The sequence below is a fragment of the Mastigoproctus giganteus genome, chromosome 10 (assembly GCF_048544385.1).
Source record: "Mastigoproctus giganteus isolate SK-2022 chromosome 10, ASM4854438v1, whole genome shotgun sequence".
NCBI lineage: Eukaryota > Metazoa > Arthropoda > Arachnida > Uropygi > Thelyphonidae > Mastigoproctus > Mastigoproctus giganteus.
This window is the reverse complement of record NC_143584.1, coordinates 126934634-126959924: the sequence shown is the minus strand read 5'-3', so window position 1 is coordinate 126959924 and position 25291 is coordinate 126934634. Positions and strand designations below refer to the sequence as shown.

At 39.9% G+C, this 25291-nt stretch overlaps 1 protein-coding gene across 1 annotated transcript in view; it reads right to left on the bottom strand.

Moving 5' to 3' along the window:
• Positions 1 to 3551: 3551 nt before the first annotated feature.
• The window catches only part of LOC150079279 (uncharacterized), a 57669-nt gene continuing 35929 nt past the window's right edge, over positions 3552 to 25291 (bottom strand). The window contains exon 3 of the mRNA XM_090383019.1: positions 3552 to 3694. Coding sequence (XP_090239145.1) covers positions 3552 to 3694 — 143 coding nt within the window. The remainder of the gene's footprint in view (positions 3695 to 25291) is intronic.

Sequence of the window (25291 nt, the reverse complement as noted above, 5' to 3'; positions counted from 1 at the left end):
ATCCTGAATTCCACCCTTAATCATTGCCTCCATGATTTTCCCTCCCACTGAAGTCAGACTGACAGGTCGATAATTTCCCACTTCACTCTTAGAGCCACCCATATGTATGGGAGATACATTGGCACTTTTCCTATCCAAGGGAATCTCCCCAGAGTCTAGTGATGCTTGCATAATTAGCCTAAATGGGTTCAATGCACTCACTTGCCATCTCCCTTAGGATTATAGGGTATATTCCATCAACTCCAGGAGCCTTACTGGTCTGTAGGCTCGAAAGTTTTTTTTCATTAAATAATCTTGTGAAATTTCAATATCATTAATTATATATTTTTTAACTTCACTCCCACAATTTCCCATTGCCACAAAAGGTTTTTCATTTGTAAATATCGATGCAAAATAACTGAGTTCATCTGCAACGGCAGCTGGTGTATTTAATACTATCCCCTTTCCCTTAAGTAAAGGTCCGATCTGGTTTGTCCTGCTCTTCTTGGCATTTATATATGTGAAGAATTCCTTTCCCTTATCTTGAAGACTAAGGACCAAGGTCTAAAAGATAAACACCATATATTGTAGAAATCATAGTTTTAAATGACTAGACTTTTAATAACGATCATCGTTTCTTGGCAACGCTCATGTTTTAGCGTACTGCTAAAATCGATAGAAATGCCGTAACATGTAAAAGCAATCAGTGTATAGACATTGATTGCTTCAGATTCTTAGTGTAAAGCATAGACTTGTATGGTGGGAACCATTAAGTTAGGAAGTTTCCTTAGAATGAAAACGAATAATTCAGAGATCTTTTTTAATTAAACAATGCATTTGAGTTAGTGTCTTTATAAAGTCACTGAGCGCAGTTATCTTTATTAATTAAAAATAAATTACTTGCATCTATAGTTTGAGTTTTTCGGGCAGTCGTTTTTTCAAACCTGCGATATTTAATTGAGGTATTTAATCCTTGATTAAATATCACTTAACTGTGATATTTAATCCTTATCTCTTTAAGGATTGCTGCTGTCTTCTAATTTAGTATTTTGTTTAAAAACAAGTAAACAGTCGTCATAAATATGTTATTTTTTGTAGAGCTGAGTAAGAAAAGGCAGACATTCTTTATTTTAATTTGTCTTACAAGTAACTGGATTTTCTTGCGCGCATCCACGTCAGTCCAGGCAACTTTTAAAGGCGTGAGATATAATAACAACAGATAAGATGAGTGTTTCACTACGACATCCCTTTTAAAAACGTCCATTGAAAAAAGAACAATCTCAGAACATCATGGCCTGTGTGTTTTGGAACAAGCAAGGGAGTTTATTTTATTTAATTTTTTTATGGAATAGTGGGTAACAATTTTTTTGTTAAAATTGTCGGTGCTCAGATAAAGAAAAAAAGAGATTTGGATATCTTAAGAGGCGCCTTCGCATTAAACACTTTGATTTTTAAATTACTAGTATTCGGTTCTATTTTCATTTCCATTTAAAATTATATTCGCCATTTTGGATTTGTTCTTTATCTTTTGAGTACCAGTGTATATTTAATGAATTTATATCAGGGCTTATCTTGCGAATGAAAATACTCTCCTGCAGTTTTCTTTAGTTGGAAAGTTGTCACAATTTTTGTAATTGTCCATTTAAGTCACAGAATTTTGTTGAATGCCAATGAAATACTTTACAATCTGTACATGCACTAAATATTACAGAAAAAGTTTTCACTCAAGTTCCCTATCTGTAAATTATGTGTTTTTTTTTATCACTTTCTATTTTGAATTCCAATAACAACTTATTTTATAATTCAGTCTTACAATGTGATTCGGACTCACCCAGTTCTTCGCGTAAATTAACAAAAAAAAAAAAAAAAAAAAAGTCGTGAATGCTGAATGCCACGTTACCACAAGATAATTAATCTTTCGTGATCTCAGAAGAACTAAACGCCACAAATGTGTCCAGTAGAGCAACAGACTGGGTTGTATCAACGGCACTTTCCCTAATTGTGGAAAATCAAAACGATGCAAGTGATTTGGGCATTTCTAAAGTGCACGTGGATAAGATTGTCCCTTGACAGAAACTTTTTGCTGAGAATCTGGTACAAAATTCACGAAGATTGGAGTGGAAGGAAAGTGTTTCTATAATTAATAACTGAAGAGTTATCTTGCTGTGCACACGAAAAATATTTCTTCATCCAGAACAGCAACTTACGACGTTAATAAATTAACTTCACCTGTGGGATAAAAGTAAGGTGTTGAATTACGGAGGAGTACTTCCCGGTGCGAAGCTATTGTTCCTGGATCTTGTTCATCGCCTTGCGATCCATCTGGATGCAGATTACAGTGTACGTCGTCATGGCACCGATGCAGCTCACGAATAATTCTCGAGAGACCCTCAGGAACTTTCCTGCCGTCATAGCTACATTGTTGGTCACGAGCTTGTTTTGTAGGAGATTGATCTCCTCGTATACGCAGCATGCCACCGCTTCCCTCGATTTTCCCGACACAAATATCTCGGAGGAGTATACTGCCATCTCGGCTTGTCGGGCCACTTGGTCGCCTACGTACGACACTCCGAACAGAATCACTTGCGATCGGCCTAGCCCGAAGAGGATTTCGGCGAGTACCACGACTCCCCTCTTAAGGGAGACGTCCCCTCTGATGATCATGATGGCGCGGATGCAAAGAGCCACTACGATCAGCAGATACCACAATAGCACAACTGGAGCAAACGTGTCGTCAATCGCCCGTACGCGGGCTGCGAGCTTGTCGTAAGTTTTTCGTAGTTCTGCGATGGTACTTCGATTCGGAATCGCTGTCCTGCTGTTCACCACTTGTATGTGATTCCTAAATTTCTCGAACCATTTGGCCGCTCCCCGGCACAGGGAAAGGTACAGAACGACAGTGAAAGTCATTGCACCCTGAACGGCATAGCAGCGGAGGAATTCATCTATCCTAACCAGTATTTGTATTGTGTCTACCGGATAATCCGACACATCGGTGAAATAGAGAGACTTGAAGTAGATGATGGGATCGTTGTAGATGGGGAAGAAGATGTACACGAGAGAATAGCTCGCTACATACAGCCAGCACAAGATGCACGACACCATAATGAACCTCCGGAGAGAATCCCTCTCGGCTCTATTGAAGCGAAAGGGTTGAACCATAAACATTTCCAAAATCTCTGCGATATTGTTTCGACGGTACAGTAAGATGTCAAAAGTCAGTATGCCAACCCAAAGAACGAGGATTCCGTTTCCATTCTTTTGCGGTTTTGTGGGCATTGTCAAGGCGACGAGATGTGCAATTCCCCAATAATGTAGAATGATAATTAGAAAACCCAACCAGAGAGGAAACAGGAATTTTTCCACCCACATCTTAGGTTCCCCTTTCTTCTTTATATTAAATCCGAAAAACCGCAATGAAATCAGAAGAGCTCGAAAGGTTTGCTGCCATCGTAAATCCGACTGTATCTTCCCACTCGTTTCTGGATTGTCCGGCAGAAACTCCACAGGAATCACTACGTCCTTTCGTAAGCGAGAAATGCAGTTAAATTGTCTGTCTTTGTCCGCCATAATCAACACACTCTTGAAGGACTGTGGTGCACACACTGTCGGGGACGACGTTCCTCTTGTCTACCTGTTGTATCGAGTAAACGGTTTCTTACTTTGTCACGAAAGGGTTTATTCGATTTTGAAACTGTTTGCAATCCGCGCGGCTCTAAAGGAAAAATCGCTTTCAGAAAACCGGGACATAAATAAGTAAAAAGCTTTTCTTTATTGTTTTCTTGGACCTACCGTTGTAATCATTTCGATTTGTGTACCCACATTGTTCGTGAGAAATCAGCGGACAAGATGCTCACGCAAATACGCACGAATATTTCATTCGCCCAATTCCTTCAGCAGATAGTAAGGGGAAGGATAAAATCGAACTGAACAAATTCAAGAGTCTGCGCAGTAGCACAATGTTATCGTCACCGTCCTCCCCCACACCTGGTGGAAAAGGGCCGGGTTCGAATCCCGACTATGACGCGAGAAGCTTTAATGGGCTTTTTTCACTCCGTGACTGAATTAATCGGTCTCAGGCGTAGATATCAAGGTTTACCCCCAGAAACGGGTTTTTCGTCCAGCAAAACAGACAAATCGACCATAGAACATACGCAATTTACAAACAAAATACATATATGGATATATATTAGAAATAATGGGTGGCCCTAATATAATAATTTTATTTGACTTGATGGCGGACAGTTGGATATTTGCTGGACAGTATCTTTATTGGGTTTTGAGGTTCCAGTGCTTGTGGGACAGAAAATGAGGAGATATTCAGTTGAACTGTGATTTTTGAAGTTTGTGGTTGTGCCATCCACACTCTTGATTATTAGTTTTTTTTTTTTTTTTTTCCTGCTGGCTCCCTGGTGTAAATGTGTGTATTGTCATACGGCACAAGGGGTTTCCCCCATCTCCGCGTTGCTTTCATTGTGGTGAACCAGTTCACTGGGAAATGCCAGAGATTTAAGTGTGTGGTAATTGTTCATGTGTATTGTTCTGTACCATGTTCATCTGGTCATTTAACCGTTGGACCCCTATTGAGGCTCAACGTTGTCCCACTTACGCCCCGTGGAAGCAGACCAGGAACCCAGTAGCTGTAGATTCACTCTGGCAGGTCCTGCCGCTTAATTTCCTGGGATTTCGGCGTCTAGGACCTTAAAATAAAATAAATAAATTAAAATGAAATTCAAATTTTTTTAAAAATAAATAAAGAAAATAAATAAATAAAAAATCTGCACTATCGTAGGGATAATATCGCTTTGGTTTGCTAGGCCGAGTTCTGGGCGTAAGGTAATTTTATCATTAAGTTTTTGATGTGTGGGGCTTTCGCTATGATGAAGGTAGAGTGGGAAGGGAGACCGAAGATTGGGGGGAAGACAGAAATATGGGGCCAATAGAGTAGATGGCCCCAGTTTTCATTGGGGCATGCCCATGCTCCACCAGAGTAGAAGTTTGGAGGTGGAGGAGAGGGAACATAAAACGTCCCCCCCCAAGGAAGTGGGAATAATAGGTGAAGAGGGCTAGGGTGCCCTCTTCAGATCGCCATCAGGCTGTTTGCAGCTGTGCTGTGTTTAGTCTGTTCTCTGCTGCGTTCTGTTCTGTTATGTCACACATGGGGCGAGCCCCGTCCTTGCTTTTCTTTTCCGTGTGATCAGCACTCTTCTTGTCCAAGTACTGGTCCCCTGCGGGTTTCAGTTTCCTGTCACATTTGGCGGCGATTTTTGTCAATCTCTGTACGTTGCTGTAGATAGCCATTAGTGTTTTTCTCCTGGTGAATAGGTCTTGCGCATACTGGGAGATCGCCCTATATTCATCCTCAGTGTCCCGGAAGGGGTGCTCCAGTCCTTTTGGGAGGCATCTCAACCTTGTTATTAGTAGCCCTCTGAGGTCTTCATAGTGTTGACAATCATAGACTATGTGGCTCCAGCTTTCGCTTTCCCCACATATGCAGTTGGGGTCCTCAACGAGTCCGAAGCCAAACAGCTTCTCCTTCTAGGGTCCGTGTCCGGTTAATAGTATTGTCATAAGGTACCCTGGGAAGTACCTGCTTTGGATATATTTTCCTAAGGTCTGGTAGAAGTCTTTTTGTTTCTTCGCCTTTTGTAGTCTCTGTCCACCTTCTCTGCCAAAGATCTAGGAGGTGGGTCTGTAGCCTAATTTTTTTTTTTCGTTTTTTAGGTTGCCCGCCGGGTCAGTCGTGTATCCTTGGTGGGTAGCGGCCACTCCCCTGTCCAGAAAAAACAGTAGCCCCGCCCGAACAGCCTCCAGGTCCAGAGGGAGCTCTCCAGCAAGTACCGGGAGAGCTCCCTCTCCAGGTACTTGCTGCAAGCGCGCGTTGTTGATAGCAGTATGGTCCTTTGGGTCATTTCTAGTGTTCTTTTTGTTGACTATCAGTTATCAGTGTCGTTTTTGGATACCACGCCGCTGCTGCATAGGTGATTGCTGGCAGGAAGGTTGTTTTATAGTAAAACATCAGTGTTTTTTTTCTTGAGTCCCCAATCTTTCCTTGTGATTCTGGTTACCAGTCTTGAGTATCCTCTGATTTTTCTTATGTATTTCAGATGCGGCTGGAACGTCAGGTTTTTATGTAGGATAACGCCCAGATACTTCAGTTGGCTTACAGATTTGATGGTTACATTGTTGATTTTAATTTGCGGGGGTCGTCGCAGTTGTAGAGTCTCCTTTAGGAGGATCGATGAGGTCTTGTCTGACGATATTTTCAGCTGGTTCTTTGGTGCCCATTTGCCTGATTTGCCAGCGTCCCCAATTGGGCCCTGGAGTCCGCCTCTACCGTCAGTGTCAAGTTGTCCGCGAAGGCGTGCGCTGCCACAGAACCCAGGTCCGTCGTCAGGAATTCATCGAGGACCATTGTCCACAGAGCGGCCCCAGCACCGACCCCTGCGGACATCCTCTGTGCACCTCTTGTTATTTTTAATAGCTTTCATGGCTCCCTGGTATGCGCGTAGCGGGATTGCTGGCACCCACAGGTATTGCACTACCTCCGGTGGGTGCGGGATTTCATGTTCGAATTGCGCTACCGTAAAACCAAACCCAGGTAATTCAACATATTTTTCCAGACCTGCTTTGTAAAGACTATAGACATTCACAAGTTTTTCGAGGTAGAGTTGGGCTTATGCCTGGGAGCCATCCTCATTAAACATACAGAGTGTTTAATGATATGTACAGAGCATCTAATTGTATGTAAATATATCTTGTATATGAATCGTATACATACTTTGATGTACATAATCTTGAGACTTGAGACTGTGTAATTAATTAAGAAATGAATGAATGAAAAAAATTAAATTCAAGAGTTAGGGTCAATGCGTCGTGATTCACGGTATCCGCTTCCAGAAAGGAAATACGTTTATCTGGACGAAGTTAAGACGTAGACGTATCAAGGAACGAAACCGGCTGTTATCAGTTAGTTTTTAATTTCCAAAGAATTTTGGAAACTTTTTTTTTTTTTTAATTTTGTGAAAATCTTTACTTTTTAAACATTAGTGTAAATAAGCAATACTTGTTTTACTACCCACACCTTACATGAGGGGAACTTCGCTTGCTTTGCGTACCTAATAACGTGGAACAGGGTTTCTTAATCTAGATGTTTGTTTGTTTGTTTGTTGTTTGGTTTTTAGGAGCATTAGCAACTAAGGCCATATTGCTCCGGGATATGCGGTGGTCATTCCCTGACCTTTCCGTATTTGGTGGTGACGGGCTCGAACCCCGGTCTAATCAAGAAGCGTGTGCTACGCACTGCTGCTCCTTCCCACCTGGCTACGGAGGCGCCTCTTAATCTAGAATCCCTAAGGTATCCGCGAGGGTTTCTTATTGGATGTGCCTCATTTCATTTAAGAGGAATTATACTGTATTTCTAATGCCCTTAGAATAGAACAAAACAACATTTTGTAAGCTTATGTCGGCTATTTGGATAAGCAAAGAATGTCTTTGCAGTATAAAATCATTTTGAATGGTTAAGTTAAATATTTTTTTTAAATTTAATTTTTTTTAATTAACATTGTAAATTTTACACGATATCTGCTCTGTAGAATCATATCTGTATGCTGATGACTTTACTATCTCATGCTAGTCCCAACGCATGAACTCTATCCAACAACAACTCCAATTGCAGTCAGTAAAATAGAGAAATAGCTATTGCCTATCCGAACAGAAGACTATTGCAGTACAAGTTTTGTAAAAACACGCAAGTTATACGCAAAAAAGATGAATATCCTTAAGTAATACAACTAAATGTGTGGGAACCGGAAGAACAGATAGGCGAGGAGGGGGAGTTATAATTTGCTATCAAAATAAATACCAGCCTATAAGAGAACGAAAAACCAATTCAAATAATTTTGAAGGGATTTGCGTTACCTTTTCAAAAGAGCACGTGAAAATACAGTTATGCATCATATACCTCCCACCTGAGCACTCAAAGGAGACAAGAAACGAACTCTATGCTTGGCTTGCTGCAAATCTAAAGCCATCAGTCGACACAATAATAGCGGGAGATTTTAATTTGCCTTTTCCGAAACACAGGGAGGCCAAGAAAGAGCTGGATGCTACATTGGGTGCATTGCACTTAACGCAGCTTCCGACACCAGTGACAAGGGGAATGCAGCAACTTTGACCTGTTGTATCATAGTTCCTTAGACATAAGGCTAGCGCAAAACTGCATAAAATTTAAGTCGGACCACAATCCCATTGAAATAGAAGCAGCACTGAAGATACACAAATACATGCAGGGTAACCACACGAACTGGGAAAAGCAAAGTAAGTATCTTTTCTCCATGAAGTATATTAAATCAGAGGTCATTCTCAGTCACCTGACTAGTTACAACTGGAATGACCTGCAAGAAAAGCCAGTAGACGAAGCTTTAGAAATGATCACTAAAAAGCTATACCAAACAGCATTGGAAGGAGCAGCAAAAGAAATCAAAATATCTGAGAGAACAAAAGAATGGTTTAACCCACAACTGAAAGCAAGTTTCCCCAGGAAGCAAAAACTGTATAGAAAATGGCAAAGAACGGGTCATCCTGCCGATCACATTCGTTATAAGAAAGAAAGAGCACATTTCATCAAAGCAAAAAGACAGGCACACTGCAGTGTTGTTCATAATAAACTAAAAAGAGCAAAAAGAATTACTAGCAATAGAAATAGCACAGAGAATATGACCGAATGCATTTTCAAGGAATGGGCTAATAACACTTTTAGTAACCTGCATGGACTGAATCAAATTGAGAACACTGATAATGGTAACAAAATTTTGGAATTCCTGAAAGATTTAAACAAGCGAAACCATTCGGCAATAGAGGAACCAACAAGACCTCCTTTGAGTGAAATACAAATCACCAAAGAGAGCGTAATGAAAGCAATCAAAGATCTGCCCAATAAGGCCACTGTTGGACCAGACAAATTTCCAATGTTCATCCTTAAGATAAGTAGCCCATTTATAATAGATCTATTACTGCACATCTATCAGGAAATCATCAGGTCAGGAGCTTTCCCGCAAGCCTGGAAAAATTACATTGTTAACCCCAATACCAAAGATTAAACACCCAAAATTGGCTAAGGATTACAGACCAATTTCTGTCAGCTGCACCCTACAGAAGGTATTCGAAAAAGCACTGCTTCCCACCATCAATCAACACTGCTTCAGCCATAGACCACCGCATTTGCACTCAGTTATTTCGGGTAGATCAACAATAACAAACTTACTGGAAACCCTTTTTCGCGTGCAGAGAGCACTAAATGAGAAGGAGCAAATTGATATTATTTTTTTGGATATCTCCGCAGCCTACGACAACGTCTCAATTCCAGCGCTCATTGCGATTTTAAAGAATTATTTTAATGTAAGAGGAAATTTGTTAACTATAATAACCAGCCTGCTAGAACATAGAAAACTTATTGTTAAGCACCAAAAGCTACAATCTTGCTTTACCATCTCGCGAGGAGTGCCACAAGGGGGAGTTCTTTCGGCTACTCTCTTCGCGGCCGCCCTGGAGCCGTTTCTTGCACGGTACTACAATTTTATAACATATGCTGACGATGTAAAATTCTTCATCACTTCCAAAGACCATGAATCAGCAGAAGGTATTTGTCAGATGGCAAATAGCACAATCAGAGAATTTGAGAGCTACCTGGATTGCATCGGGCTCCGTATTAATGCGCAGAAGTCTGCCCAAATGACCATAACTTGCAAGCAGAATAAAAATGACATTTCGATCTCTGTGAACGGGTCTAATGTGGTAAAAGTGCACTCTCACCTGGACCTGGGTCTTAAGTGGGATGACAGACTCACCTTTGCTCAACACTTCGCCCATATGAAGACAAAAATATTCGCCGCTTTATGGGCTACTAGACAGGAACTGGTAGGAATTAGGGATCCTCAGCTAGCGACCAAGTACATTTTAATGTGTGTCCTGCCAATTGCAATGTATGCCTCGCAAATCTGGTCGTCAGCTCCAGATTCACATTATAAGTCCGTCCTTGGGATCGAGTACTGGTTCTTGCGATGGCTTAACAGAATTGCTGGCCACCCTTTTACTATCTCAAGGGCCATTCTCTACTCAAACCTTAACATCACACCCTGGATGCAGCGGACAATTAACAGGAACATACACACTCTCGCACAAATGCTCACAGGCAGAGTGGATGCTCCAGTCCTGGATAATATTCTAGTCAAACCGCGTGCCACTGCTAGACGTTGCGGGGAAGTAAATAATCCACTGCGTCCAGTCCTGAACAATCTTAGTAGCCTGCAAAGATTCTTCCCATCAAATGCAGCGAAAATATTTAACTCACTACACATAGATGCCGAAAAACTGTGTGAGGATGCAACATACCGGAAAGAGATCTTCCAGGATTCGTATAGACTTACCAAAATATGAATCGGCTGCAAAGTACCAAAGAATTTAGAGTAAAAGAGAAACTTTCTGCTTTTAGAACAATAATAATTTGTTGACTGTAAAAATATGCCTTCTGTAACAGTTATGTAAATATGTAATTTATAGATGGAATTATTAGTGAATTGTAAATATATCAGTTGTATAATGTATGTACAGAATCATCAATGTGTAAATACTGTATATATTAAACATAAAATGTGTATATAATATTTCGGGACGAGACTACGTGTTCAGTATATGTAACCCACTGCACGTAGTATCTCGTACCCTGATATGTACTTAGCACCCTCCTGGCACTTTGCCGTCCCGGGGTGGTTTCCTTATGGAAATAAACGGATAATAATAATAATAATAATAATATGACATGGCTGCCGATAGGTACACTATACTTCACTTATTAGATCTCAACAGGACTACAGTGCTCTTTTTTTTTTTTTTTTTTTTTTTTTATGAAAACCCCAAACACGAGAGGTATTAGAACCTATAGTACTTAGTACCGTGCTTGGGTTGGAGGTTGAGAAGACGAAAGAAGATATTTGTTGACATTGGACTTGAACTTCTGTAGACTGTAATTTTCAGGAAATACGTAGGAAGGAAGGTTGTTCCAGAAAACGGCAGTTGAATGAATAAACGAGAAAGATAAAAAGTTGGTTCTGTGGGTTTGCAGTTGGACAGTAAATGGATGTTGGCTGGTGGCGGCACGTGTTCGGACTGTTTTGAAAGAGAGAGCAGGAATTATAGAAGCCAATTCAGAAGAACAGTGCCCATGGAAGTATCTGTAGAAGAGGCATGCAGCAGAAACAGTACGTTTATGAGACAGCGAATGGAGAGACTCTGTTAGAGAGGAGTCATTAATTAACCTAACTGCCCTCTTCTGAATGGAATCAAGAAGCCTGAGAGAGGTTTTGGGGGAACCACCCCAGATGTGGGAACAATATTCCATGGCAGGACGGATTTGCGATTTATGCAGAGTGAGCAGCTGTTTGGAAGAAAAGTAACGCCGAGAGCGAAAGAGAAAACCAAGTTTTTTAGATGCAGAGGAAGCAATATTTGTAATGTGCTTGTGCCAAGAGAGATTAGAAGCCAGGGTAATCCCCAAAAGAGATATATCAACTTGCCTAGAACTCGGAGTGTCACCAAAGATAAGCATAGCAGAAGAATCCTTTTTGCGAGATATAAGACAAGACTGAGTTTTAGAAGGAGGATTGAAATCAACTAAGTTGTGTTTGCCCCACTGGAGATCGGCATTTAAGGAATTGGTAGCGGATATTCGAGATGTTGAAGCTGATTGAGCAGGGGAAGGTTTCTCAAAATGGAAAGTGGAATGCAATATGCTATCATTGGCAAAACTATGGATAGGATTTCCAGTCAATGGAAGAAGGTCATTAATATACAAGAGGAAGAGAACTGAATCTTGGGGGACACTGGCATTAGTGGAGAAGTTAGAAGACAGAGAGCCATCTACCATCACCCTCAGTGAGTGATCAGAGAAAACTGGATAACCAATTGAAAAAACAGTTGGCAAACCATAAGATGGAAGCTTGTTTAGAAGACCTTTATGCCAAACACGATCGAAAGCCTTTGAGATGTCAAGAGCAACTGCTTGTATTTCACCAAACTTTTCCATTGAATTTGTTCATAGATGGGTAACATAAGCCAGAATATCACTAGTGGATCGACACTGACGGAATCCATACTGGTGATCGTTGATCAGACGGAAGATTTCTAGGTAGTTTAAGAGTTGGTAGTTAACTGATTTCTCCATTACTTTAGAAAGAGTATAAGTAATTGTAATAGGACGATAATTGGATAGGAAGGATTTGTCACCCTTTTTAGGAATTGGCTGGATATGAGCAAATTTCCAAGCAGAAGGAAAAACGCCTTTGGAATAAGAAAGTGAAAAAAGGCGGCTTCTGTATTTGATTCTGTTAGAAAGACTGCTCTTGAGTGGCATATTCCAAGAGCTTACTAACTCATCCCATGTGGCCATATTTCTTTGACCTGCAGTTAAAATGAACTATAATAATAAACTTGGAGAAAATAAACCTGCTGGAATAAGGCTGCTAGAACACTGGAATGTCCAGTTAGATAATGTATTCCAAGAAACTTTTCACACAGATCCGCGGTGGACTGCATACTCACTATCTTGTAGTAACTATTTTTGTGGTCGCCTCCGTAGCCAGGTGAGCAGGAGCTGCAGTGCGTAGCACACGCTTCTTAATTAGACCGGGGTTCGAGCCCGTGACCACCAAATACGGAGGATACGGAAAGGTCAAGGAATGATCACCGCATATCCCCGGAGGAATATGGCCTTAGTTGCTAATGCTCCTAAAAACCAAATAGCAACTATTTTTGTAATTGGCGAAGCAACCCCTAGCATATATGAATATCAAACAACTTCACGTGATATAACATCGAATTTCCATTGCATACAGTTATATAATGGATGCAACGAAAACAGAAATGATTGTGAAGGTGCGGCAGCACTCTTTCCTTCTTCACCTTCATCACTCCCGGTAGAATGCAGCGTGTATACTGCTAAACTACGCAATTAAATTAGCCCTTGATCATATCAATGCTTCTACTCCACAGACCATAATTTATACAGACTCACTGAGTGCAGTGACTGCATTACAATGCAAATCTCCACCTTCCATCCCGTTATGAAACAAATCCGATCTTAGTTGATTTGATTTAGCGTGATTCACATGCCAATCGGTGAAATTCTGTCGGATTCCAGGACACACACACGCTGGAAATGAAAATATTGATAAAGCCGCTAAATACTTTAGAAAGAATAGAAGCCGCCAGCCAATATTATATACAAACAACAGGTTATAAACTTCTGATCCAATAAGCGTGCCACAATCACTGGAAACTATGGCAATCTCAGACAGACTATTTCAAATTAAACATGAGCCACAACTGTGGAATTAGGTTTCAAAAATCTACGTGAAGTTTTTCTTGCCAGAACACGGATTGGCTGCACCCATCTGACACATCTTTCTGCTTGCAGGGGAAGATCGTCCACAACATGTACACTGCTATGCACATTGTTAACGATGAAACACATCCTTATGTGAACCCCTGACATGCTGCCAGGGGTTTCACATAACGATGCATGAGGGACTTCCGAAAAGTAAGGTAAGGTGTAAGGTGTATTTAGTGTCAGATGGCACCAGGGGTTCCCCCCATCTCCGTGTTGCTTTCATTGTGGGTGTACCAGTTCACTGGGAAATGCCAGAGATTTAAAAGTGTGTGGGTTTTGTATCTGTGTGATGTCGTGTACCGTTGTTCATCTGGTCGTTTAGCCGCTGGACCCCTGCTGAGGCCCAACGTTGCCCCACCTTCGCCCCGTGGAGGCAGACCAGGAACCCAGTAGTTTTAGTTTCACTCTGGCAGGTCCTGCCACCTAATTTCCTGAGATTTCAGAGGCTAGGACCTAAAAAAAAAAAAAAAAAAAAAGTAAGGTAACACCGAAAAGTAAGGTAACACTTTTTCTTAATAATGGTGAAAGGGAATGGGATGAAACGCGGTGGACAGATAGACCCGTTAATAACGTTCAAAAAGTCCGCCAGTGCAATGTTGCGGTACTGTGCGAGTGTGCTCCAAAACAGGCGTTCGTGAAGTTATTCACTTTTTTGCAAGCAAAAGGGTCTTCGTCGAGTGACATTCACCGTGAACTGGTTTCTGTATATGGCGAAAAGGTGATGACAAAGAAGCAGGTGTGTTTATTTGCAATGAATTTAAAGCGGGCCGTATTGACATTTGAAGATCGATATTGGGCGGGCAGGCCTTCATCGAGCAAAACAGAAGACAACATTTCGCGCATTAAGGGAATCGTTCTTGAAAACCGGCGAGTGAAATTGCACAAATAGTGGACGTGAGTAAGTCGACTGTTCACGATGTCCTTGCTTTCGAAAGGTGGGCTGCCACTGGATGCCCCGACAATTGTCATATGAGGACAAAGCAAAACGCATGGGGATGTCTGGAGAACCTGTTGCGATATAGCGACGAAGGAGAGGATTTTCTCGCTCGCATAGCCACAGCAGACGAAACGTGGGTTCATCGCTTTACCCCGGCGAGCAAACAAGACTCCAGGAACAATCACAATCTCCTGTGCGCAAAAAATTCAAAACTGTTCTCCGTGTCCGAAAAGTCATGACCACAGTGTTCTGGGACCGGCAAGGCGTTCTGTTGGGCCGAAGGGTGGAACAATCAATGTACAGCTTTACTGTGCAACGTTGGAAAAACTGAAATCCAACATTCGACGCAAACGACCAGGACTCCTGACACGCGGCGTGATTTTGTTGCACGACAACGCAACTCCACACACACTGCCCACACCACTCGTGAGTGGTTGCACCGTAATCGTTGGGAAACTCTGTCACATCCCCCCCTACAGTCCAAATTTAGCGCCTTCAGACTTCCATTTGTTCGGCCCTCTGAAAAAACACCTTTCAGGAAAGCATTTCACCACGGATGAGGAAGTTCCGTGGTGAAATGCTTCAGGCGGTGCGATGTTGGTTACTGCGTGTGGGCACGGATTTCTTTAGTACTGGTATTGATAAAACTGATCCATCGTTAGGACAAGTGCATCAATAAAACTGGAGACTTTGTGGGGAAGTAGTGCATGTTCACTTATTTCTTGGTGTGTAATTTCAACTTCGTATTATTAAACATCATCGAGAGAAAAACTGTGTTACCTTACTTTTCGGAAACCCTTCGTACAGTAAAGATTAATTATACACTGCCCTCAATACCACATTGACACAGACTTCCGCCTTCAAATCTTGCGACGACTTTACTTGAGCCGTTAACACACACCAACTCGTAGCAGGCAATGCTAACTTGACAGAATTCTACGATTACTTGAAACAAATTCACTTACGATGATCGCTTTTCATTAACTGCCTCTATCAACTCCTATTATTAGTATGAACAGGCGCAACATGGCCTCTGCAGCCCTCGCGCCATTAAATCCTAACAACAGCGTTAACAATAGTTTGGTCATCTGTGCTTTTCCCACACCTGTTGATGCATAATTATGTTTGCGAAGCAGTTTACGAAAATTTGTTTCGACCCTTCCACAGAACAGAACGATAATTTTGGTCACATTCAAGTCGGTTATAAATACTTAAACGCCAAATTGAAATCGCTTTTCTATAAAGCACTTTTGATTATGAGAATTTTTCCATTTCTACGTCATGTATTGTGAAACATTAATGGACAAGATAAAATAAGTTGCATTTTAGACATCTGTTTTTGGAGGGAGGGGAAGAACCCGAAAAGCGAAAACTTAAAAAATTAATCCATTCATAAATGCGAGCTTTTGTGCTCTATGAATTGACAGATATTCCAATAAATATGCAAACCTGACCTGAAAAATGAATGTTTATATCGTGTTACAAACATACTGGGAACAATGATGGATGCGAGCACGCTACTCGCTTAGGAAAATGCAGAGATGCACGAAGGGTCCTAGTAATTCGTGTCTGAGACACACTTCTGAATCCCACACGCATAAATACAACTTCATGGTTCGATGTTGACGGTGATGATTGTCAAATGCCGAAACTGGTAGAACCTCAGCAAACACCAGTCTGCAGTAGCTTAATTCTCTGTGGAGCCGTTTCTGATGGCGCAGTACACCCAGTAATTACTGTCATATACACTGACACCTCATTCCATTCCTCCTGCTTAGTTGAATAAATTTTATGGAGTGTGTGCATTAAACCTCCGGCCAGGGAATAAAATAATTAGAAACTTAGAGCACCTGTGGTGAATGCACCGTGGTGTGCATTATTTACAACAGGATACGAAGTGGTGCTCGTGAAGGGGATTTGTGCAACTCTTCTCTTGTTTTAACCGTTAAAGTTATGTCTCCAAATCACGAACAACAATACTTAGCCAACAACTTTGGACGCCGGTGACTTGTGTTCACCTTGCAATGGAGAAGTCAGGTGTCAAATACAGCGAAGATTTTATCCTCATTATCTGCTCCAATGTTCAGCAATTTCTTTTTATTTCACTTCGAAACTCCCGCTGCACTGGTGAAATTCGTCTGATAGCAGGATTAACTGAGGTCCATCAGTATAAAAAATTATGGAAAATAATCATTGTCAAAAGCATTAGAACCTATGTGACGCTAGTGGAGTAGGTTGTATCGATCGTATCCGAAGTAAAAGCGCTACATGTATGCAGTTTTGGTTTATATACTGAATAACTTATCTCATACTTCCAATAGCTGTCATTTTTAGTATTCAAAATTAGACATGCTGTTCCTTGTGAGGAGAATTATGTACATCTTAGCGTCTGATTATATGACGCTATGCACACGTTTGAGAATTCTGTCGTAACGAACAGTGCGTTCATGTTACTTCATGAAGGGTAAGATGATGTGTCAACATCACGAGCATGCCCTTGGGATCTATCATTCGTGGTCAGAGTATGGCGTCCTGGTGTTTTTATACAGTTCCATGAAATGAGGTTATTTTGGTTGGTCCAATCCATTCCATTCTAATTATCACTGAGGTATAAAAAAATATTAGAAATTGAGAACGTTTCTCTTCAGAGAGTTGTGTTCGACTGAAAACTACCAACATGGTGTTTGGGGAGGGGGCGCCATCAGTGGTTTCCCACAACTGCTGGATAAGTACTCTTGTGAAGTGTAGATTACTCTGTAAAAGCCAGACAAAAGTATTGTGTGTGTTATGCGAGTAGTATTATGTTGGGTTCTGTTGTTGTGGTGTGGCTTTTTGCCGCAGGGCACCGTGGTTGTGACCCCACGTTGCCAGTACACACCGCTAAGAGGTAATCCAGGCTGCCCATTATTCTCTGGCTGGTCTTCGCCAGAGAATAATGGGCAGCCTCGCTTGAGCTTCCTGGACCAAGTTAAAAAAAAAAAAAAGAAGAGAGGGGTAGAGAATGAGATGATATAGATGAAGGCATCCCCTAATTATCGATGAAACATTGGCTCTACCAGGCGAAAGGGAAGTGGTATACCCAAGGAGAGGGATGAAAATCCACCAAAAACGAGATTCGCCTGTTAGCATTGAAGTAGTCGAAAACCATTGAATTCTATCAATCCGAGGACTGGGTTAGCAGCATCCTACCCAGGGTATACCCGGGTTAGTGTAGTCGGGTGAAATCCTACCCACCTATGTGGCTGGGTAAGCAGGGGATATCCTAACTGATACCAAAGTTAGCGGTTCTGTAGGTGGTAGAAAATGAAGGTCAGATATTAGTAGTCACTATCAATAGTCGTGTCAGGTTTAAGTCAAGTCTAGGTTCAGTTGGCAAAAGTTAACTAATTATGGAGCAACGACCGTCCACAGCAGCGCACGCGTGGTATTTCTTATTATGGAGTGTCCTTTGATGTTTAATTAAAAATGCGGATAGAAACCTCGCCACGAACCAAACAGGAACATATGATAGAGTAACACGCTACACACTTCAGAATTCGTTGTGCATTTCGTGTAAATGTTACAGAAGAATGCTCACGTGTGGACCAAGCTGAAGATGCAGCCTCGATGAATATTTTCGGTGAATAAAATAACGCTTATTTATAGAAAGGGTTACTCCACTTTATTCTCGTCATAAAAATAGACTATAATACAACAAAAGCAGTCGAGTTAATCGGAATTTAATCTACCTGTACGATAGACATTACTTAAAATATTTTATTAGCTGATGGCCATCCGAACCTAAATAAAAATGCAACTGTACTGAAGGCTGACAATTCCTGTTCTGTATTATTCAAATAATATGTTAAATAATATAATACTTTTTTACAACTTTAATGTACGAGGGTGGTTCAATAAAGAATCGCTCTCACCTACTTCCACATATCGCAGAGTCATGATATTTTGTATGTAGCATCATACATATCTCTGTACTAAAAGGTGTAAAATTTCGTTATGTGTCTTAATTTGTTTTTCTCTTAGAGAGCTGAACGTGTGACGAAGTAGCATCATGGACAAAGTTGAAGTCAGAGCTGTAATCCGGTATCTGTTCTTGAAGGCGAAATCTCCTAAAGAAATTCACGAAGAGATCACTGCTGTATATAAGGATGAAGCCCCATCCTATGGCATTGAAAAGCACTACATAGGATGCCACTGCCTTGTGATAGTTTTCTCCTTAATAATTTAAGCCTCTTTATTGGCGCCGTCTACTAAAAGAAGGTGATAAATCCTTCAAAATTTTCATTATGTTTAGTTTTCATGAATTTTTAAAATCTTTCTCTTTCTGTCTCCAAAGTGTTAAGAGACTCCTTGATTTTTAAGGTAGAACAAACGCTAAAATTGCAATACTTCCATAATCAGTTTTACAAAAACAAAATACTCGATAGAAATTTTGATGGGTGGGTCAAAAGGAAGTAACTTTTTTGTGAAGTGATCAACGGATTTCTTTATATATTTTTTCGTTCTCCTCTCCTAAACTGTCATATTTTTGCCTTCTTACATTAGTTTTCTTCCTCTGCTACAACCGCATGCATCCATTTTAGTCTGTGCATACAATGAATTCGACTCGTCCGAAGTTATTTTTCTGAATTCTTCCTAGAGAAAGTCTTGCCTCAAGAAATATTGGGTGAAGGTCGAAGTTGTTTTTGCTACTGAGAAGTGGTGCCACCTGACGACAGAATATGGTGTACCGTTAGTTGTAAGTCTCCTGTATTTATTGTTTGCTTGTTAAAAGACCTGATTTCTTCAAACGAGGTGTAGGAAGATTAATTTATATATATTTAAAAAACATCAAACTTCAATTGTTAATTGTTTGAACCTGAAAGGCGTTCAGAATTGCTACCTTCATGTGTTGCTTACAGTGCAGCAGAATTTCGAATAATATATAGTTTTCTTTGATTAACATTCGAATTTCCAAGTTGATTTGATTTAATTTAGCATTACTGTTAATTTCAAGGTATAGAAGAAAATTCACCGAGATGAACTTTATTTTAAAGTTGATTAATAAATTGTTTTATTATTTGCCTAACATGAAACCAACAAATATTATCACGAACATAATACCAATTACGAATCCCGAGTCAGCAGATGTTGTTGTTGTAAGTATTCAATCTGGAACTGCCTCACAGGGAGCTGGCGGATATTTAAAAATCTCGGGAGAGGGTACCTACCACTTTATCATATGAAAATGTTATTAAAAGCACCAACTGCGAAGAACTGAAATATTAATGGGAAGCAGTAGTGCCTCCCTTTTCATTTAAGAATCCTCAAAATTTTAGAGAGAGAGAGAGAAGAAACTAAAATGTGGAATTCGATGTTAAAATGATAATAAGACACAGAAGTTCCGTTTATCTCATTCCTCCCTGTATATCAGTGTATTCCGAGGATTCTGGGCACAATCCACTTATTAGGATTAATCATTAGCATTATTGTCAATTATCTAAGATAGAAGTTTCAATTAGCAGGTTAAAAGAGAACGGTTAAAGTTCAATATGGTGATTATTTCAGTAATAACTACTATCTTGTGCTTTGTTATTGAAATAAAACGTAGCCGGTCTAAAGGAAGCTGATCGTTTCGACATGGCATTATGAAGATCTACATATGAATAGTTCTGAGTGCTTGCTGGTTTTTCTAAGTGATTTAAATTATCATTTTTCTATATGGTATCACGCAAAGCTTCTCGAACTTCTACCCTAGTGTACGTATTTACAAACTTAGTTGGTCTTCGTTTCAAATCAATTTCATTTGGTAGATCGCAATCTCCCAGGACATTTTTCTATATACTCTGGTGATGGAGATTTACTACAGACTTCACTGCTGGTATGTAAACGTTTTCTTGGCTCGATCTGAAAATTCGCGTCCCTTGGGATCAATGGATCTGCTCAGATAGTTCTTAAAGAAGGAACTGCTCAATCTATTCCTCTGTTGCAGAATCTGTTACTTGACACTTAATTTTAACTCAAGATCTGATTGTGTCTTATTTTTAAAAGTAAATATGTAACTGTTTTTGTAAATATTCAGGAGGATTGCTAAGGTTTGTCCGAGACAGTGTAGTACAATTTAAAAAAAAAAAAAAAAAAAAACCTGAAGTAAGTCTCCCTGTGCAAAATTTCATTAAACAAATGGATGCAGTAATTTTTATTAATTTGAGTGGCTTCTCCATGATATCGCTACGCAGAGCAGAGAAGCGACTTTCACAGGGGACATTTTGATGTTCAACTCTATGTTGATTAACTGCAGGTTGAGTTACTGCGAGTTGGACATTTCCCATCTTACAGATACTACTGTATATATACAGAGTATTGTATGTATTGTAATGTATACATACAGAATATTTCACTTTAAAGGCACCTGCATCTATTTATCTCGCTTATTTTTACATTTAGGCTATTGGTCGCATGTTTATCATATTTGGGATGAAATTTTTGAATTTGATTTTAAAATTGAACTAACTATTACTGTTTAGATTTTATGATTTCCGAATTAAAACTTTGCCTAATAGCTGTTTTATTCTTATTTAGAAAGTTGTTCCGTCCTCGATTTAGTGTAAAAATAATTCGCGTACTACTAAAACAAAAGTAAACTAATTTTATTTGGGAAAAAAATAACTTCATAACGTGAGGAAATGGGACACAAAATTGACTTCTACAGCTGGCAATTTTGCATAGAGAAACGCGAATACTGAAGAGAGAACTTAGAATAAATCGAGGATGGGTAGAAACTTCCACATTGAGAAAAAGCGATTTAATTAGGCAAAATATAATTCATGAATTGTAAATTTTAAGCGGTATTACTTTGCCTAATTTTGGAACAGATACAAAATTTCAGCCCAAATACGACAGAAAGTCCAGACAACAAACAGCCTAAATCTACTAAAAAGAGAGCCAGACCGATGGAAACTTGTAATTGAAACGCTCTCCGCAGTATATAAACAAGATGTCGCACTACATCTCAAACTCAATAAGAAATCGATCTCTGACCGAATTTTAAGCAGGCTACAAAATAGCCTACGTATATCAGAGGAATGGAGCACTTTATTCTTAGCGGGTATAAATACTGTTATAACTGGAGAAACGGAAAAGAAGATTGCAGGTAGTAACTTTAATAAAAAAAAACACAAAAAGTAAAAAGTATAAAAATTAGCTTTCGAGTCTGAGGGACCCTTCATCATCTAGACATAAACGTTAACATGAAACAAAGAATGCCCGGGTGTGGTCAATTTTAATTTATTTAAATTTCACTTTATTCTTGTTGTTTTATACACCTGGTGAAATAAGTTATGCTTCGGCATCTGTAAAAATTGATTCCGAAGAAGTAAAATATTCGTTATCTTCATCAAAATCATGAATTGGGCTGCCTCATTTTTTCCCCTAGCATTTCCCATTGTGAAAACAAATCAGGTAGGTGATCAGTTGAAAGTCCATCCACGATCTTTGATACTAAAACTGCTAATACTGTCCACGAAAGACTTAATTAGAACTAAATGCCAAACTGTTCTCTGGCAAAAGTGTTTTACACAATAGTTTTTTTTTATTTCTCCCTGTTTTTATTTACTGGTTACTATTTAATGCGTTATCCTTATCAGTTATTAATAGTTTTATTTACAGTATGACTCCGTATTCTCGTTTTAGTATTGGTGCGTACCTCGCTGTTGTTTATGCGCTTTGCTAAAATAAACTGCCGACGTAGATGCTACAGTGATTTATCGCATGCAGGATTTCTAAATGGAAGTTGAAAATTTACGACGTTCTTCTTACTCGCAATGACATCAACATTCATAATGTGTTGCCTACTCCAAGAGGAAACTGAAATTGAAAAGTCACAAACTGCCAACAACGTTATAAATATTGCGATGAATAAGTCACCATGTCACGAAGTCAAGCCTGGGATTCTTAGATTAGACACTAATCAGAAAGTCAAATCCCTGAGCGCAATCGTTCGTCGAGATTCGGGGAATTAATTCAGGGAAAGGAAACAGATATTGAAAATAGCAACACCAATTATCGTTTAGGTATTTGAAGGTAATTTGTACCCCCATCCCCTTATTAAAAAAACAAGGTCTTCCTGTTTTGAAAAGTGAAGCTTGTTTCACGGATGGATTTGTTCACTCCTCTTTCTCTCTCCTGCTCAGCTTTATCGTACACTCATTTTCAGTTAAAACTGCAGTCCAATTAGTTGAATTACACGCGGTCAAATGATCTCCCCAGGTGGATTCCGCTCATCTCAGAATTCATTAGTAACGCCAGCTATTACTTGGATATGGTAGTGTGGATGAAACTTTCGATGAGATTGAACCCTTTTCCACCTTCTTACAAAGGAACAATATCAAAACAAATGTTTCGTATTCAATGAGACTCAGCAAGGTCGATACCGGGCGAGAATGGCTTAAAGTATCCAAATTGTCGACAGCTGACGCGACAACTACTAACGCGTTAGCTGATTCACCTACCGGAGTCGAATCGATACACGCCGACTGACGTCACCCATTAAATTAAGGAAAACTGAAAAGAGGATGAAATGGAGCGCGTGGTAAAACTCCCCAATATTGACTTCTAATGGGACAGTGAAAATAGAAGTTAATGGAAACGGAAGGAAGCATCACAAGCTTCCTAATTGGGTGGTTAATGTTGCGGGTATTTTCATAAAATCCTTTCAATTTCAATTTTCGGCTTTTATACGTTTAAGTGTAGCCATTCTGTCTTCTACCAAGCAGTTTGCAATTGCTTGGAGAGAAAACACGGGGGATTGTAAGGAAAACAGAGGGGACTGAGTTGACAGCAAACGATATTATCTTAATAAGTAGTACGCTATTGGATAGTTCACTAGTAACGCTATTGATTAGTTACGCAAATGACAAGGAATTCATTTTTAAATAAATACGGTCAGTGGACCAGAATGAATGAGAATAGGAGAGGGGGAAGTATTCTGTCGCGTAATAGTATGTGAAGTATTATAGACATTAATAAAAAGAATTTCTTGTTGACCACATAAGAATATTCATCAATGCACCAGACTTGCTTAAATTTACATAATTAGAAACTGGTTTCTGATAAACAATTCATTCTGCAGCAGTCTCTCTTTCTTTAACGCCATTTCTATTACATATACACCACTTTTGACCTTTTTCGCCGTTGGACTGAAGGGTCGAGATTGTTTTGCAAGAATCGTTGAAGCTTAGTTATTCGCTGTTACCAGAAAAAGCATTTTCAACTCCCCACTTTTGTGTTCAACTATACCAAATATAAGAGGATTTAACTCTGTAAAAGTTTCTTAAAAACGTGCGATTCTCCTCTCTTTTTTCTGGCCTTTTCTGCACATCGTAAGGAACCCCTGCTGCAGCTACATTTCCATACATAATCAGACTTTGTTTCAAAAGAAACAAACTCAGTTCTCACTGCTTCTGGCACTGTCGCTAGTAAACAGCCGAGAGACTTCTACGTTCTGTCACCTTGCATCAACATCCCAATTTGTCATAGTTCAGTGAGTGAAAGATTTTCCATTTCTTCCTCTTACAAAACACCTCACATACCCGAGAGCTTTAAATACCAATTGCTTATACTCGCATTAACTGGCCGTGCTGTCTGTTCTCATTTGATTTCACAGTGCCACCTAGTGTTGAAAGTCGTGTGCTTTTCTCTGCCAACAAGAAAATAATGATGAATTTATTACCAAAGAATAGTTGTGGCCCACCAGCCGTTTAATGATACTAAATTGAGTAAATATTAGTTTCAAATTACTCGAAGGATATGCACACTACATTGCCAAAAATTACCGACACCTGCATATTTCAGATCAGCTTTTATTGATATGTATTTGATAATGGATCGGCTTAGATTTAATAATGGGGCTTAGAGGGGAACAGGCATTCTGTGTTATCAGACACTCGGTCTAAAACTGATGGATTCAATATCTTTCTATTTTAGAACATTTAAGAGGAGTCCATTGGCCTGCCTCCCTAAAATCCACTCATGCATACCTTCTCGGTGGTAAGCCCTGTTCCGTCACTTAGGTGGCAACGAACGTGTAGAGTGGTTCTCTACAATACGCCTGGTCAGCGTGCGTGAAGAGGAAAAGACCAAACCCTCCAGCACATGACAGCACGACGAAACAAACGGCCCTCAGTCCTCCCCAGCGGCTGTCATTCCCCCTCTTATGGCAGAGAGAGAGGATCAGAGTGGAAGCAGAGGGTGCTAAGAATCTCTGGGTACGAACCAGGCTGCCATGTACAGAAACTGAACTTGGCCTGTTACAACGTAAGATCGCTCATCGGTGAAGACAGGATATTAGAGTTGGAAAAGGAACTAGAAAATGTGAATTGGGATATCATCGGTTTGGCTGAAACAACAAGAAGAAATGAATCACTTATAAGTTTGTCGAGTGGAAATCTGCTGTATACCAATGGAAACAGTGAAAAGAACGAAGGTGGAGTTGGCTTTCTGGTCCATAAAACAACATTTTCGAATTCAAGTACATCACCAAGGGTGTCAAGACTACTACCAGGATTTTTAATAATAGGTGCAAGCTAAAGGTTATAATAATTTATCACCAACATCTAGCCATGATGATGAAGAGGTTGAAGAAATGTACACCGAAATTGAGTCTTCTAGATGAGCAGAAAACCCACTACATTGTCATTATGGGGGACTTCAGTGCTAAGGTTGGAAAAAAAAAAAAAAAAAAACAGCACAGAAAGGGGAACTATAGGAAATTTTGGAATTGGTGAAAGACTTGTGGAATTTGCAGAATCTTGAGAAATGTCAATAATGAACACTTTTTCAAGAAAAGGGTGAAGAGGAAGTGGACATGGAAGAGTCCAAATGGATTACCAACTAATGAAATCGACTTCATCCTCACTAACAGAAAATATATCGTGAATGATGTTACTGTCCTGAAC